The 13,628-nt window shown below is 35.8% G+C and overlaps 1 protein-coding gene across 2 annotated transcripts in view; it reads left to right on the top strand.

Annotated features, from left to right (window-relative positions):
• Positions 1 to 13,628, top strand: part of PKN2 (protein kinase N2) — a 120,429-nt gene that overhangs the window by 101,199 nt on the left and 5,602 nt on the right. For both annotated transcript variants that reach the window (XM_056123176.1, XM_056123175.1), the window contains 3 exons: positions 2,847 to 2,909; positions 4,389 to 4,465; positions 9,650 to 9,792. In XM_056123176.1, the coding sequence (XP_055979151.1) occupies positions 2,847 to 2,909; positions 4,389 to 4,465; positions 9,650 to 9,792 (283 nt within the window). The remainder of the gene's footprint in view (positions 1 to 2,846; positions 2,910 to 4,388; positions 4,466 to 9,649; positions 9,793 to 13,628) is intronic.

Genomic DNA, 13,628 nt, shown 5'->3' with positions numbered 1-13,628 from the left:
TCTGAAATTTAGAATTCAGGGGGCTGGCACAATGGGTAGGGCACAAGCCTTGCATGAGGGTGACCTAGGTTCTATCTCCGGCATCCCATATGATCTCTTTAAGCACGACCAGGAATAGTTCCTGAGCACAGAGCAGGAGTCACAGCCTGAGTGTTGTCGGGTATGGCCCCAAAACAACGGCAACAACAATTTAGAATTCAATCTAGAAGTAATTTAAAAATTTAATCTAGAGTCTATATTGTAGATTATTTCTAACCTTATACTCGTTGCATAGGAATTTGTTGTGTCCATTTTTTTAAAGAATGAAAATCAAAATTCATTTCTGCCTTAATGAACTTTAAGCTTTGCTGAACATACAAATCATACATTGTTTACTAATAGTCTAAGTAAAATGCTTATTGCATATTTTCATTTCAGAGATAGTACCTTTGTTCATACAGATCTTACCTCAAATGACATTTCTTTAAAGATCTTTTTCTCAGTTCCCTATCTGAAATAATATCACATCACTAACCTCCAAATGGACTGGAGCAATAGCACAGCGGGTATGGTGTTTGTCTTGCACACAGCCAACATGGCCAACCCGAGTTTGATTCCTTTGCCCCCATGGCAAAACCTGGCAAGCTCCCCATGATGTACTCGATATGCCAAACACAGTAACAAGTCTCTCAATGTTGCTGGGCCCGCTTGAAGAGAGGACAGTGACTGTGAACCTCCAAATAAGGTCACTAGTCCACTCTCTGATTATTTTTTCCATAGAAACATCCTTGATGTTTGTATTCTTGTTCTCACCTTACTAATTGGGAGGAAAGGGCCATGTCTCTTATATGTACTAGAGGAACTCTTAGAAGTGACAAGCACAGGCTAGGGAATCAGTGGATTCTTAATTGACTAGGACTATGGAAATAAATTTGATTCCTAGCTTTGCTGTATTTTAACTATATGGCTTTAGATAAGCTAATTACTGTAATGGCTTCATTTCCTGCCTTATCGTAAAAGCTTCATTTCAAGATTAATCTGAATTGAAAATATTAAACAGTACCTGACATTAATATTGAATGAAATATGACTTTAATTTGGGTGTTTCTTTGTTGTGGGGAGAGTTGTTTTAGTTTGGTTTGGGGTTCCGTACCCAACAGTGCTCATGACTTATTCCTGACTCTGCACTCAGGGATCTCTCCTGGCAGGACTTGGGGACCATGTGGGTGGTTTTGCAAAGAATGAACAAGAGAAATCCAGGTTTATATATATATAATTTTTATCATATTGTTTTGCCACCATGCTAAGTTTTCCAAAAGCATATATAAAAGTACTCTGGTAAGTAATGATAAGTTAATATATAGTTAAATACTTCTAAATAGTTGGATTCTAAATTCTCAAAAAATGCCCACTTTGTAAAAATGAGTAAACACAAAACATGATTATATAATCTTCATAATCATAATAGGTGTATACTGAACATTTTGAAGAACATTCAAATTGACAGGAATAGTCTCTCTTAATGATAATGGTAATGATAATGGTGATAGGATGAGAAGGAAGATTGAAACAGGAACTGCTGCTCTTTGGAGTGGGACTTCTGTGTGTGTTGTATAAAGAAAAAATCCACATTGCTATATAATTTAAAGTAGGTTCTTTTTTTTCCTTGTTGGCTGTTTCAAACTGAAGACATATTTGCCTTTGTTCATTTATTTATTACCTACTTTCTCATTCAGTAAAGTTACCATATGGTAGACATTAATTATTCTTAACATTTAGGTAAGTACTGTAAAAGACAAGCAGGGCCCTATCTCTCAAAATGACATATTCTAGCTGCACTCAAGTTTTCCTTAGGTCAAAAACCATTTTTTAAATTTTTGATTGCTAGTGACCTGAAAGGATGCAGACACATTCATGTCCCCAGAAACCCATCTTCCCTTCAGTTTCTTTGTTACACTAACAGGAAGCCTTGAGAGTCATCTTTAGCCCTTCAACCTTTTCCTATACTTTTCTTCTAAAATTGATGTGACACAAAATCTTGTCTTGTTAGTTTTTTAGGTATTATTCACTTCTTTGAATCATCTCTTACTCTTTTTTGTTGTCTTTGCTTTGAGATTCTCGTGATCCTTCTATCTCCAATGCAACAGACTTACCTGTTTCTTTTCTTCTTGGGGTATCTCTCTGTTTCTTTGCCAGTCTTGACACTACTATGAAAAAAGTGATTCTTAATATAAATTTTGTCATTTGTCCTCACTAGAGTGGTTTAGTTATCAGTCAGTAAGAAGTTTTAATATCCATAATATGAACTCCATAATATGACCTCCAAGATTCTTCACAGTTTATTATCAGAATATCTTTTTTAGCCTCATTTCCTTAGATCAAAAACCATTTTTTAAATTTTTGAGTGCTAGTGACCTGAAAGGATGCCAGACACACTTACATCCCCAGAAACCCATCTTTTATCCTATCTTCTCATCCTTTAACTTGATTATCCCAAACCTATTACTGGCGGTCATACATGTTATTGCCTTTACACCTTGTTCTCTTTTCTCTTAGAGAAATGCCTTATATTTCCTCCATTTTGTCCTTCTGCCTTTCTGGCATGTTGCCATTTCTCCTACAGAATCAGATCAAATGTTCACTCTAAGAGGAACTGACCCTCTAAAAAATCAGTGATTCTACCAAGTAAAATTAATGACTTCAGTTGTAGTAATTTTACTTTTCTTTTCAACTTTATCTTCATTATTAACAGGTAGTAAGTATCTAAATATTTGTGAGATTAGTTACAGGATCCTGCTCTGAAGCATGAGTTAATTGATTCAAGAGCACTGAAATTTATTAACCTTTTAATTTAATTCTTCAAACAGATTTTATGCTGCATGCGTAGTTCTTGGGTTGCAATATTTACATGAACACAAAATTGTCTATAGGTAAGTAAAGTTTTGATACTTCCTAATGAGTTAATGTGCTGTGAATTAGAATTAAAAATAACAAAAAGGATATTTGTTTTTAACTGTAGCTGCTTATTTTTCTGTTCGATATAGGTGACCTTTAAAAAATAGTTAAACTTCAATTTTAAAACAATTACCAGATTATACAGTGAACCTCTGTCTTTGTGATTCTCTGCTTATTATCTGGTTAAAGTAGTTAAATTATTGTTTGGCCTGTGATAACACAGTTCATCAACAGTTTCTTAGTTGATGCGCTGCAGAAAATGTTTAGAGGGTCAGAGCAATAGTACAGTGGGTAAGGTATTTGCCTTGCATATGGCTGTCCCGTAGTTGATCCCTGGTACCACATATGGTCCCCTGAACCTTTTAGGAGTGATCCCTGAGTTCACAGCCAGGAGTAAACCCGGAGCACAGTCAGATGTGGGCCACAGACCCACTCTCACCCCTCAGAAAAAGAGGGGGAAAATATTTAGAGATAAGTACTATACAAAATATGTCCATGATAGAATAAGTAAGTAGCGTGTGCAAGAGTATAAAGTATCACCCAACCTTCCTTCATTGTCTTGCTGCCAATCACAGTGTTTTTGGTGACTTAGCTGAGATACACTTGTGTGAGGTTTTTATCCATTGCACAACAGTAACACATAGTTCATAGTCAGCAGCTAGTCTGTGGACAGCACTGTGTGGGCACAATGCTCTTGATCTGACAAATTATGGCAAAACAAATTGAAATTGTGACTAAGTGACTAATACAAACATATAACAATAGTTCTAAGGTAACGGTTTCCTGATAATCTTATTGTACTCAAAGTATAAAAGACTTTTGACTTAAAATCTTTAGGTGAACAGCTTTCTCTTTATTTTCAGTTATTATCACAAAAGGTTAAATATGCTCCCCTCCCCTAATATCTAAGTGACCCTTAATAAAAAATTTAAAGCTTGAGTTTTGAAAGAAGTAAAAAATGCGAATTACACAGTGAACTCTTTCTATTCTCTGCCCATTAGCAGGTTATAAAATAATCATTATTAATAATAATAAATCATTAGTTGGCCTATGATAACACAGTTCATCAGTGATTTCCATTCTAGTGAGTATGCTTGATGGTTCTTTCTGATGAATTATTTGTAGACAGAATTCAAATTTAATCTAAATCATTATCACAAATAAAAAAATAATAAAACTAAGTTAAAGATATTTGAACCTTTCTGGTTTTTTAAAAAATGTATTTAAAGAAACAGGGAAAATTATTCAGAAATGTTATGTAGAAACATAAACTTGCCTCAAGGGAAAAAAGTAAACTTTTGTTATATAGTACTAAAACTTCAAATCATAACTTGAAAACCCCATTTTTAGTTAAGAGAAAGAATGGTTCCTCTTTAAATTATCTTTTTCTCACTACATTATCTACTGATTTTATTGATATTTTTCATTTTGTATTTATTTTTAATCCTGAACAGGGATTTGAAATTGGATAACTTATTACTAGATACAGAGGGCTTTGTGAAAATTGCTGATTTTGGTCTTTGCAAAGAAGGTAATTGGTTATTTTAAAATTTCTTTCGTAATAGATTATTGTTCCTTTGTACTTCAGTAGTTTTCAGGTTTGGGGAAAGCAAAATATATTTTCAACTTTAATTTATCTTTATTATGATAGTATAGATTGTTCCTGTCACCTAATTATCACATTAAGAGTTTTCTGTCTGTATGAATAAATCTAGGCTTTCAGAAATAAGGCTCAGTTTTTAATATAAAGCTAATTTCTTTGATTAATACAGATCTTTGCTTAATTGTCACAACTCTAAGGAAGTGTTGATTAAACACTGGATTTTTTTTCTTTTTTTGTGCTGGCACTGCTTGGAGCAAATTACATAGATCTAATAACTTCTCTCCAATTTCTCTTAAAGTTTTTATTCAGCATTTTAAAATAGGAAGAATATATACATCTATCTCAAGAGGGCTGAACTAATAGCACAGCGGATAGAGCGCTTGCCTTGTACACAGCCGATCCGGGCCGACCCTGGTTCGATTCTTCCACCCCTCTCTGAGAGCCCAGCAAGCTACCGAGAATATCACGCTTGCATGGCAAAGCCTGGGAAGCTAACCATGATGTATTTGATATGCCAAAAACAGTAACAAGTCTCACAATGGAGACGTTACTGGTGCCTGCTCAAGCAAATCAATGAACAACAGGAGGATAGTGCTACAGTGCTATATCTCAAGAATGCTTTGTGTATGTTCAAAAGTAAATAAGTAAACTAGAAAAATTAGAATTAGCATTTGGGAATACGAAAGCCAAGGACATGGACACCAGAAATCCTTGGTTTGAATTTGATCTGCCATTTATTTATGATGCATTTTTTTTAGTTACTTGATATTATTGAGTCTGTTTTCTCAACTATAAAGTGAAACATTAGGAGAATTGGAGATAAGCATGTGACACAGTGCCTACCATAAAGGAAAGAGCTATTCTTACCTTTACACTTAATACGTTGTATTATAACTGAGTGTCTGTATCCCCCTACACTGGTGGCTTGTTTCTTGGTTTTGTTTTCATGGTAAACAATATATCGCTTGGCACGTATTAATGAGTAGTTGAATAAATGAATGAACTTTGTAAATATATGTTTATTGATTAGCCACTGAATTTCTAATTATCAAGTGAAGTTAAAGTTTTGTTTATGTTCTTCCATCTTATTGGACTTCTGGATTATATACTGTTATTTCAAAACTTTTGTTCCTCAAAATCTGTCCTGAGCATATTGTTCTTTGCTGGTAGTTTTAAAATTTTATGCTAATGATTTCCAAATCTTATGTTTCCTTTTTTGATATATATTCACCTGACATATAGATAGCTTTACCCTGAATAGTCTTAATTCCCACCGTTCAAGCCATATTCAATAAGAATAGTTTCTTTTCTTCAGATAATTTAATTTTTAGTTAATAGTGTCACAGTCCTTTTACCCTTCCACTTTGAAATGTAGAATTATAGCATGGACTCTGTCCTCCTCTCTACTTTACACATCCAGTTAATCATTTAATATGCTCGCATACGCTTTCTTGATACTTATTAATCTTTCTTCTTCCCTCTAAGACTACATATTTTAATACTTATTAATCATTCTTCTTCTCTCTTCTTTTGTCAGCCTTCATCTTGGTGCTTTGGAAATATTTGACCTGCACTAACACTAAGTTTGCATGACTGTTTTTGAGCTACAGTTTTACACCTTTTTGAAGTACGTTACAGTTCCATAACCATCACTCTATATCCCTCCACTGATTTTGGTACCCTTCTACATGTGCTTCCTCTACTCCCACATCTTCTAATGAACAGAGCTCTGCAGTCTCAGGGATTTATTTCCTTTGGTTTTGTTTGTTCCTAAGCTTTGCTTCTCTGTTCCACATATGAGTGAGATCATCCGATGTTTATCTTTCTCTTTCTGTCATCTTATTTTGAGGAGACTACTTTTAATAACCTGTTAACTTTTTCTGTCTCTATTTTTTCTGCCGAAAATCAGTCTGCCGTGTAATTACTAAAATGCTAGTGGGGCCATATAAATATAGTGCTGATCATAGTACACTTCTGTTGAAAACCCTTTAATGGCTAAGATGTGTTAATGCAGTGTGCTTCCCGATCTGACTGCTTTTCTAGTGCGATATATTGGGGGTGAGGTATCTGCTTCATTCTTTCTGTTTCAGCAATAACAAACTGCTTACGGACTACATATCTTTGCCACTGTCCCCACCATAACCACTCTTTTTTTGCTGACTAACATATTCAAGTCAGGTGTCACCTCCCCAGAGAAGTTACCCGAGACGCTCCTCTTCCTGTCCTATTCCCAAGTCAAGTTTAGGAGTCCATTTTCAGAATGCTTCCATACTGTCTTGCTCTTATAACATAAAATTAGCATATTTTTCTGTTTCCCTCTACTTAAATTTCTTAAAGATGAAAACTCTTCAGTTTAATTCTCACTTATGTGTTACCACTACTTGATATGGGTGCCAAGATTATAAGTACTCAAAAAATACGTACTGAATACCTTAAACTTATTAAATGTTGTTTTTCTTCATTATTATAAAATATACACAGTAGATTGAGCTGTTCATGCCAGTTTGGGCACTTATAATCCCCAGGATCTTGAGCCATAAAGATCTCACTTGAAATTCTGGCTTTTCCACCTGGTAGCTGTGAGACGTTAGAAAAACTATTTGATTTTTATTGGAGGTGGGGGGTGTCCATACCTGGCGGTGCTCATAGATCACTTCTGGTGATCATGGGGGACCATGTGGAGTACAGAGATTGAACCCAAGTTGTCTGCATGCAAGGGAATTGCCTTTGTCACTGTTCCATGGCTCTGGCCTAAATTGTTTGATTTTAATGCGTTGTTTCCTCAATTATAATGAGTTTAATAGCAATGTACAGCTTCATAAGATTGCTATAAATTAAATAATTTATATGATGCATTTAGAAGATTTTGGGCACATAACTGCCCAGACTCGCACAAACTGTTAGTTATTATAATTTATCATGTATATTTTATGCATACACATACATATACATACATTGTAATGTAGTGCATATTTTTATGTATAATACATTATAATATCTAGGCATGTTTAAGCCATTTGTGCTAGTTTGAGTACAGCCCAGTAGTTTTCTAAATGTTTCATATGCATTACTTATTTAATCTATAGCAGTCTTAAGAAGGTGTATATTTCTTTTAAATGGAGAAGCAAAGTTTTAAAGTCAGTTTTTCCAAAGTCACAAACCCACCAGATGTCAAAGCCAAAATTTCAAGTGAGATTTTTATGACACAAGAACCTGAGAATTGATGTCTTCCATGGTGGTCACCAAATTGTAATCCTAGCTAATTGGACTACTTTTAAACTTTGAACCAGGAAGCCTGGTTAAATCCCCAGCTTCACATAGTCCCCCAAGCCCTGTAGTAAGCATCTTCTGAGCTTAGAATTGGAAGTAGCCCCTTGAGCGCAGAACCAGATGTGGCCCAAAAGTCCTAGCAAATTAGACTTCTTTTAAAATGTCAGCAGGCACAGGACCACAGGTGTGACTTGATGGAAACACATGTGACTAACATGCTTAAGGCCCTGAATTTGATCCCTGATACACAAAGAATAGAACAGATTGAGCTAAAGAAGAAACAAAGCAGAAAGCATCCAAAATTATTAGAAAGACAAAGAATCAGGCGTCAGGGAAATATATTAGAATGAATGCTATGGATAATGTGCTGCTGTAGTTGATGAATGTGTTATATCAGAATGTCACAGATTTGGGGGCTGGAGCAAATAGTACCGCAGGTAAGGCATTTGCCTTGCATGTGACCAAACCAGATTCGATCCCCATCATCCTGTATGGTCCCCCAAGCACCACCAGAAGTAATTCCTGAGTTCAGTGCCATGAGAAATCCCTGAGGATGCCAAGTGTGACCCAAAAATCTAAATAGTTAAATAAAATAAAATGTGACAGATTTTATAATATAAACAAAGCAAGGCAAAAAATATTGGTGTACTTTTTGTCTTCGAGGTACGACAGATTGCTTTAGTTTTGAGCAGTACATGGAATGAAAAATCAAAGAAAACATTAATTCTAGTCTCTCACTCACTTTTTCCCTAATTCTGGCCAGAGGCTGGGGAAGAGAGCACTATGGGTTGAGGAAATGCTTTGCTTGCAAGAAGCCTCGTTCAATGCCCCCAGATTCACATAGTCCCCCAAAGCACCGTAGTAAGCAACTCCTGAACTTAGAACTAGAAGTAACCCCTGAACATAGAGCCAGATGTGGCCCCCCAAAAAAAGATTCCTATAGAATTTTTTGTATATATAAATTCTTTTGAAAAAAATAATTTCTTGATTACGTATAACCAGTTCATCGGTGTTAGAAAAATTTGATCTCAGAAAAGGGGTGGGAAGTGGAAGATCGGTCAGACAGAGGGCTGGAGCACATGCTTTGCATGCAGGAGGCTCAGGTTCATGATGCCCAGCACTGAACAGCTCCCCTGAGCACTGATGGATATGGCTCTGAGGAAAAAAACAAATGATTACTCCAGTGTAATATACTAATGTATTTTTTTTATGTCCTTTAAATCTCGGTGCATTGATTTAAATATTCATTTGAGCTTTTCCATCATCATAAATTAGTACCTTTTAAAATTACTATTGAGAACTTTTCTAGCACTTTCATAAGATGATGCTTATAAACCTGAAAGCTAGTTAGCTAAAATATTAATACCATATTTCAAACTAATTTAATGCCTTTGGTCTACTCTTGATTAACCAAAGGTTTATTTTTGGTATTTTCCAAAGTATACTTGGTGTTTTTTTTTTTTATAGTGAAGCCAATAAATTTACTTACTTAAAAGAATGAATTGAAAGGATGAATTGAAATGCAAAATCAGCTCCTTCTAACTTTTCACAGTTAACTGTAAAATATAATGAGAAAGATAAGTAAATAAAATCAAACATGAAAATTTTGTTTTTAACCCATTCAGTGATTTACTTGAGTTTCTATAACACAATTTTTCTATAACACAAATTTTCACAATCTTGGACATTGTATTGTAAAGCTTGTGATATATCTTGAATCTGGTCGCCAAACACAGTCTATACAACCTTAATTTTTCTTTCTAAGGAAATCTTATAATTTTTATGACAACTGTTATTTTGCTTGTTTTGGCTAACTAATATAAACAATTTTACCTTTTTCAGGAATGGGGTATGGAGATAGAACAAGCACATTTTGTGGCACTCCTGAATTTCTTGCTCCAGAAGTATTAACAGAAACTTCCTATACAAGAGCTGTAGACTGGTGGGGACTTGGTGTACTTATATATGAAATGCTTGTTGGTGAGGTAAGAAATGTAAACTAGATAAAATAGAGTATAAATATGATTTGAAAGAATATAATATGCCATTGATTAAAAAAACAATACTTCTATATAAGTAGAAATTTGTATAAACAGTTATAATTTGGTTTTACTTTTATTACTGTTTTTTAGATTTTATATAATTTGTGGAACACATTAACAGTTTTGAAAGTAGTTTCTTTAGTTTCTGTATTGCTGCGGCCATATTTTATGACTTAAGGTAAAATCCATATATTCTTTTATGATATATGGTAATTTTAGAGAGAATAGAAAAATAGAAAAAGTAATGAAAAGAATGTTCTATGTTCGTAATGAAAACTCCTGTATATGTTGGTCAAAAGATGATGTTACCTTCAGAAATGTCATGATGGGCCTGGAGAGATAGTTACAGCATGTAAGGCACTTGACTTGCAGCAACCTGGATTCAATCCCAACTTCCCATTTGGTGCTCTGAGACCCAGCAAAAGTACCTGAGCACAGAGCCAGGAGTAACCCCTGAGCATACCCCAAACCCCTCCCCCTCCGCAAAAAAAAAAAAAGGCATAGTAAAGCTGCTAATACTACCTTTTTTTCTCTTGCTGTTTAAGACTAATTTTTATTGGAGGATGTGGCAATGTCCTGTGCCTGGCAGTGGTACTCAGGAGACCATATATGGTCCCAGGGATCAAACTTGGGTCAGCTGCCTACAAGGCAAGTGCCTTACGTATCTCACTGTCCCTGTTTAGACTAACTGAAAATGTATTTCTGAAGGTAACAGTTTTTACACAAATGAAGTATTAACAACAGGCTGATCTATGTTGTTATTGGATGTTAGAATTAATACATTAGGGTGCAATTGGGAAAGATTAAATATCTACATCTGATAGTTGAAAACTTCTCAGGAGGACAGAGAGGTAGTATAGAAGTTAAGGAGTAGCCTTGTACCCGACTGGTACCCGAGCAATGCTGGAAGCAACCCCTAAGTACCAAGAGGAACTGGTCCCTGTGCAGTGCTATGTGTTATCTCCCCCACCCCGACCCCCCCAAAAAAACATACCCAAAGATAGATAGATAGATAGATGGATAGATAAAAATCTTTTCAGAGAGACTTGATTATCTCGGAATGCAAGAAAAAAACTACAAAATTGATAATTCTTCATCAGTTTTCTTAATATCAACCATCCCTTTACATTGAAGTCAGTTGATTTGATATTTATATCAAATTTCAAAAATTTTGTTCATACAAAAGATAACTTCTTTTGATATGTATAATTGGAGTGGTATTTGGAAAAGGAAGAAAATAACATTTAAAAGACTAATTATTCTGGGGTGGAGAGATAGCACAGCAGGTAGGGCGTTTGCCTTGCACACGGCCGACCCGGGTTCAATACCCAGCATCCCATATGGTCCCCTGAGCACCTCCAGGAGTAACTCCTGAGTGCAGAGCCAGGAGTAACCCCTATGCATCACTGGGTGTGACCCAAAAAAACAGAAAAAAAATTAAAGACATTATTCCATATACTTTATAAATATGAATTCATTCAACTTTTCAGCAACCTTTAATGCACTCAGTACTATCCTTATGCCAATTTCAGATGCATACATGGAGACACAGAAAGATTAATAACTTAGGGTGACACTACTCTAGGGTCTAGAGAGTACAGGGTTGCTTGCCTTGCATGTAACTGACCCCTATTTTATCCTTGACATCCTTTATGGTCCCCTGACCATCACCATCTGGAGTGATTCTTGAGCACAAAACCAAGATTATGCCTTAAACACAGCTGAATTTGACTGCCTACCCCTCTCCACCCACCACGAAAATTACAGTTCTCTTGGATACTGAAACTAGGATTTTAACCCTGGATTTCTGGCTTCGGAACCTATTTCTAAATTATTACTGCTTTGCTTGCTCTAGGACAGTATTAGTCACTTTTTTGGGGGGAGGGTGGTTGTTTGTTTTGTTCTGGGGCCTCACCCACTTGTGCTCAGGGCTGACACCTAGCACTGAGCTCTGGAATCACCTCCTGGTGGAGCTTGGAGGACCATATGGGATGCACAGTGTCAGACCTGAGTTGGCCACTTACAAGTCACTTACAAGCCCGTCCTCTATTATAATCTCTCTGAAGATTGCCCCTTGCCCCTTTTCTTGAGACCAGTGTTCCAGATTAAAATTTTTCACCTCTTAAATGCCAATATATGCTGTTTCAGATAGTTTGAGGGGGGCAGGTTTTCCCACTAATCCACATTGTGCTCTTTTTTTTTTTTTTTTTTTTTGGATCACACCTGGTGTTGCACAGGGGTTACTCCTGGCTCTGCACTCAGGAATCACTCCTGGCAGTGCTCAGGGGACCATATGGGATGCTGGGAATTGAACCTGGGTTGACCGCATGCAAGGCAAACGCCCTACCCACTGTGTTATCGCTCCAGCCCCTGTGCTCTTTTTTTAAGGATACCAATAGCACCCTCAGTAGTTGCTTCTATAAATTTTGGTATACTTGAACTCCATTTTCAAATCCTTTTCTTTTTTTAAAAAAAGGGGCGGGGGAAACATTTTCTTGCATTTTTTTTATGTAGTAGAGTATATGTGTAATTTAAATAAATTAATAAAAACTACATACGTGATTATAATTTTCAGAAGTATAATTAGAGAAATATAATATTAAAGTGACAAGCAAAATGTGTGTGTACTACAAAATGCTGTAGAATGAAAAGCCATTTTGTTCTACTTTGTTCTTAAGTGATTTGGTTTCTCGTGACTGACTGATAGTGAAAAGTAAGAAAGCATCTATTCCATATTTTGTTTAAAATTCCTAGGACCAGAGAGGTTGTATAGGGTTAAGGCATTAGTCTTGCAAGCCAACAGATTCCCCATTCAGTTCTTGGCACCATATATGGTTCTCAAAGAACCACCTGGTATGATTTATGAGCACAGAACCGAGTGTGATCCCTGAGTGCAGAGACAGGAGTAAGCCCTGAGTACCAAAAGGGTGTGGTCCAAATAAGAAAAAGGAAAATAGTAAAGAATTCTTATTTGATTGATCTCTTAATTATATAGAAAATTTTTTAAAAAGTGGATTTGTCTATTTCTTCAAAATTACAATTTTATTTCTCTTCAGTTACTCCATAAGAGGGGAAATGGGAAAGAACTGAACTTAACAACTCATGAGTATACTTTACAGCATAATTTTGAATTTTTAGTAAAAACTTGTTTTTCAATGCTATAGCTTAGGTCTAGGGCTGTAGAGAGAGTACAGCAGGTGAGACGCTTCCCTTGCATTCAGCTTTTCTGGGTGATATCACTAGCACTGAATATGGTCCCTAACACAGAACCAGGAATATGCACTGAGCAACAGTGGGTATGGCCACCAAAAAATAAATAATTTTTTTAATTAAGTTTGTGTCTTATTTCACTGTCACTGCATCACTTTCTTCCCGTGATTCATCGATTTGCTCGAGTGGGCACCAGTAACGTCTGCATTCATCCTAGTCCTGAGATTTTAGCAGCCTCTCCTTACTCGTCCTTCCCAGTGGTGCTGCATTGGAGACTCCTTAGGGTCAGGGTAATGAGACACATCATCGTTAATGTGTCTAATTTATAGTGAAAAAATTGAAAACTGTTGGATATATCCAACATTCTCAAATGTATACTTAAATTTGTACATGTTTTGAGAACTAAAAGGATTTGTGAATAAACTAAGGTTAACACGCCCACCTTCCATATGCTAAATGGGATTGAAGGTATCAGAAAAAAATTCTTAACCTAGACATTTAACTTTGACTCACAGTTGAGCTTAATTTATAAATACTTTTAATAGCACATATTAGCTATGCATTGTTAG

Source organism: Sorex fumeus, unplaced genomic scaffold, assembly GCF_029834395.1.
Source record: "Sorex fumeus unplaced genomic scaffold, SorFum_2.1 ptg000047l, whole genome shotgun sequence".
Classification (NCBI taxonomy): Eukaryota; Metazoa; Chordata; class Mammalia; order Eulipotyphla; family Soricidae; genus Sorex; species Sorex fumeus.
Note: the sequence above shows the minus strand (reverse complement) of the source record. Positions and strands in the feature narration are given on the sequence as shown.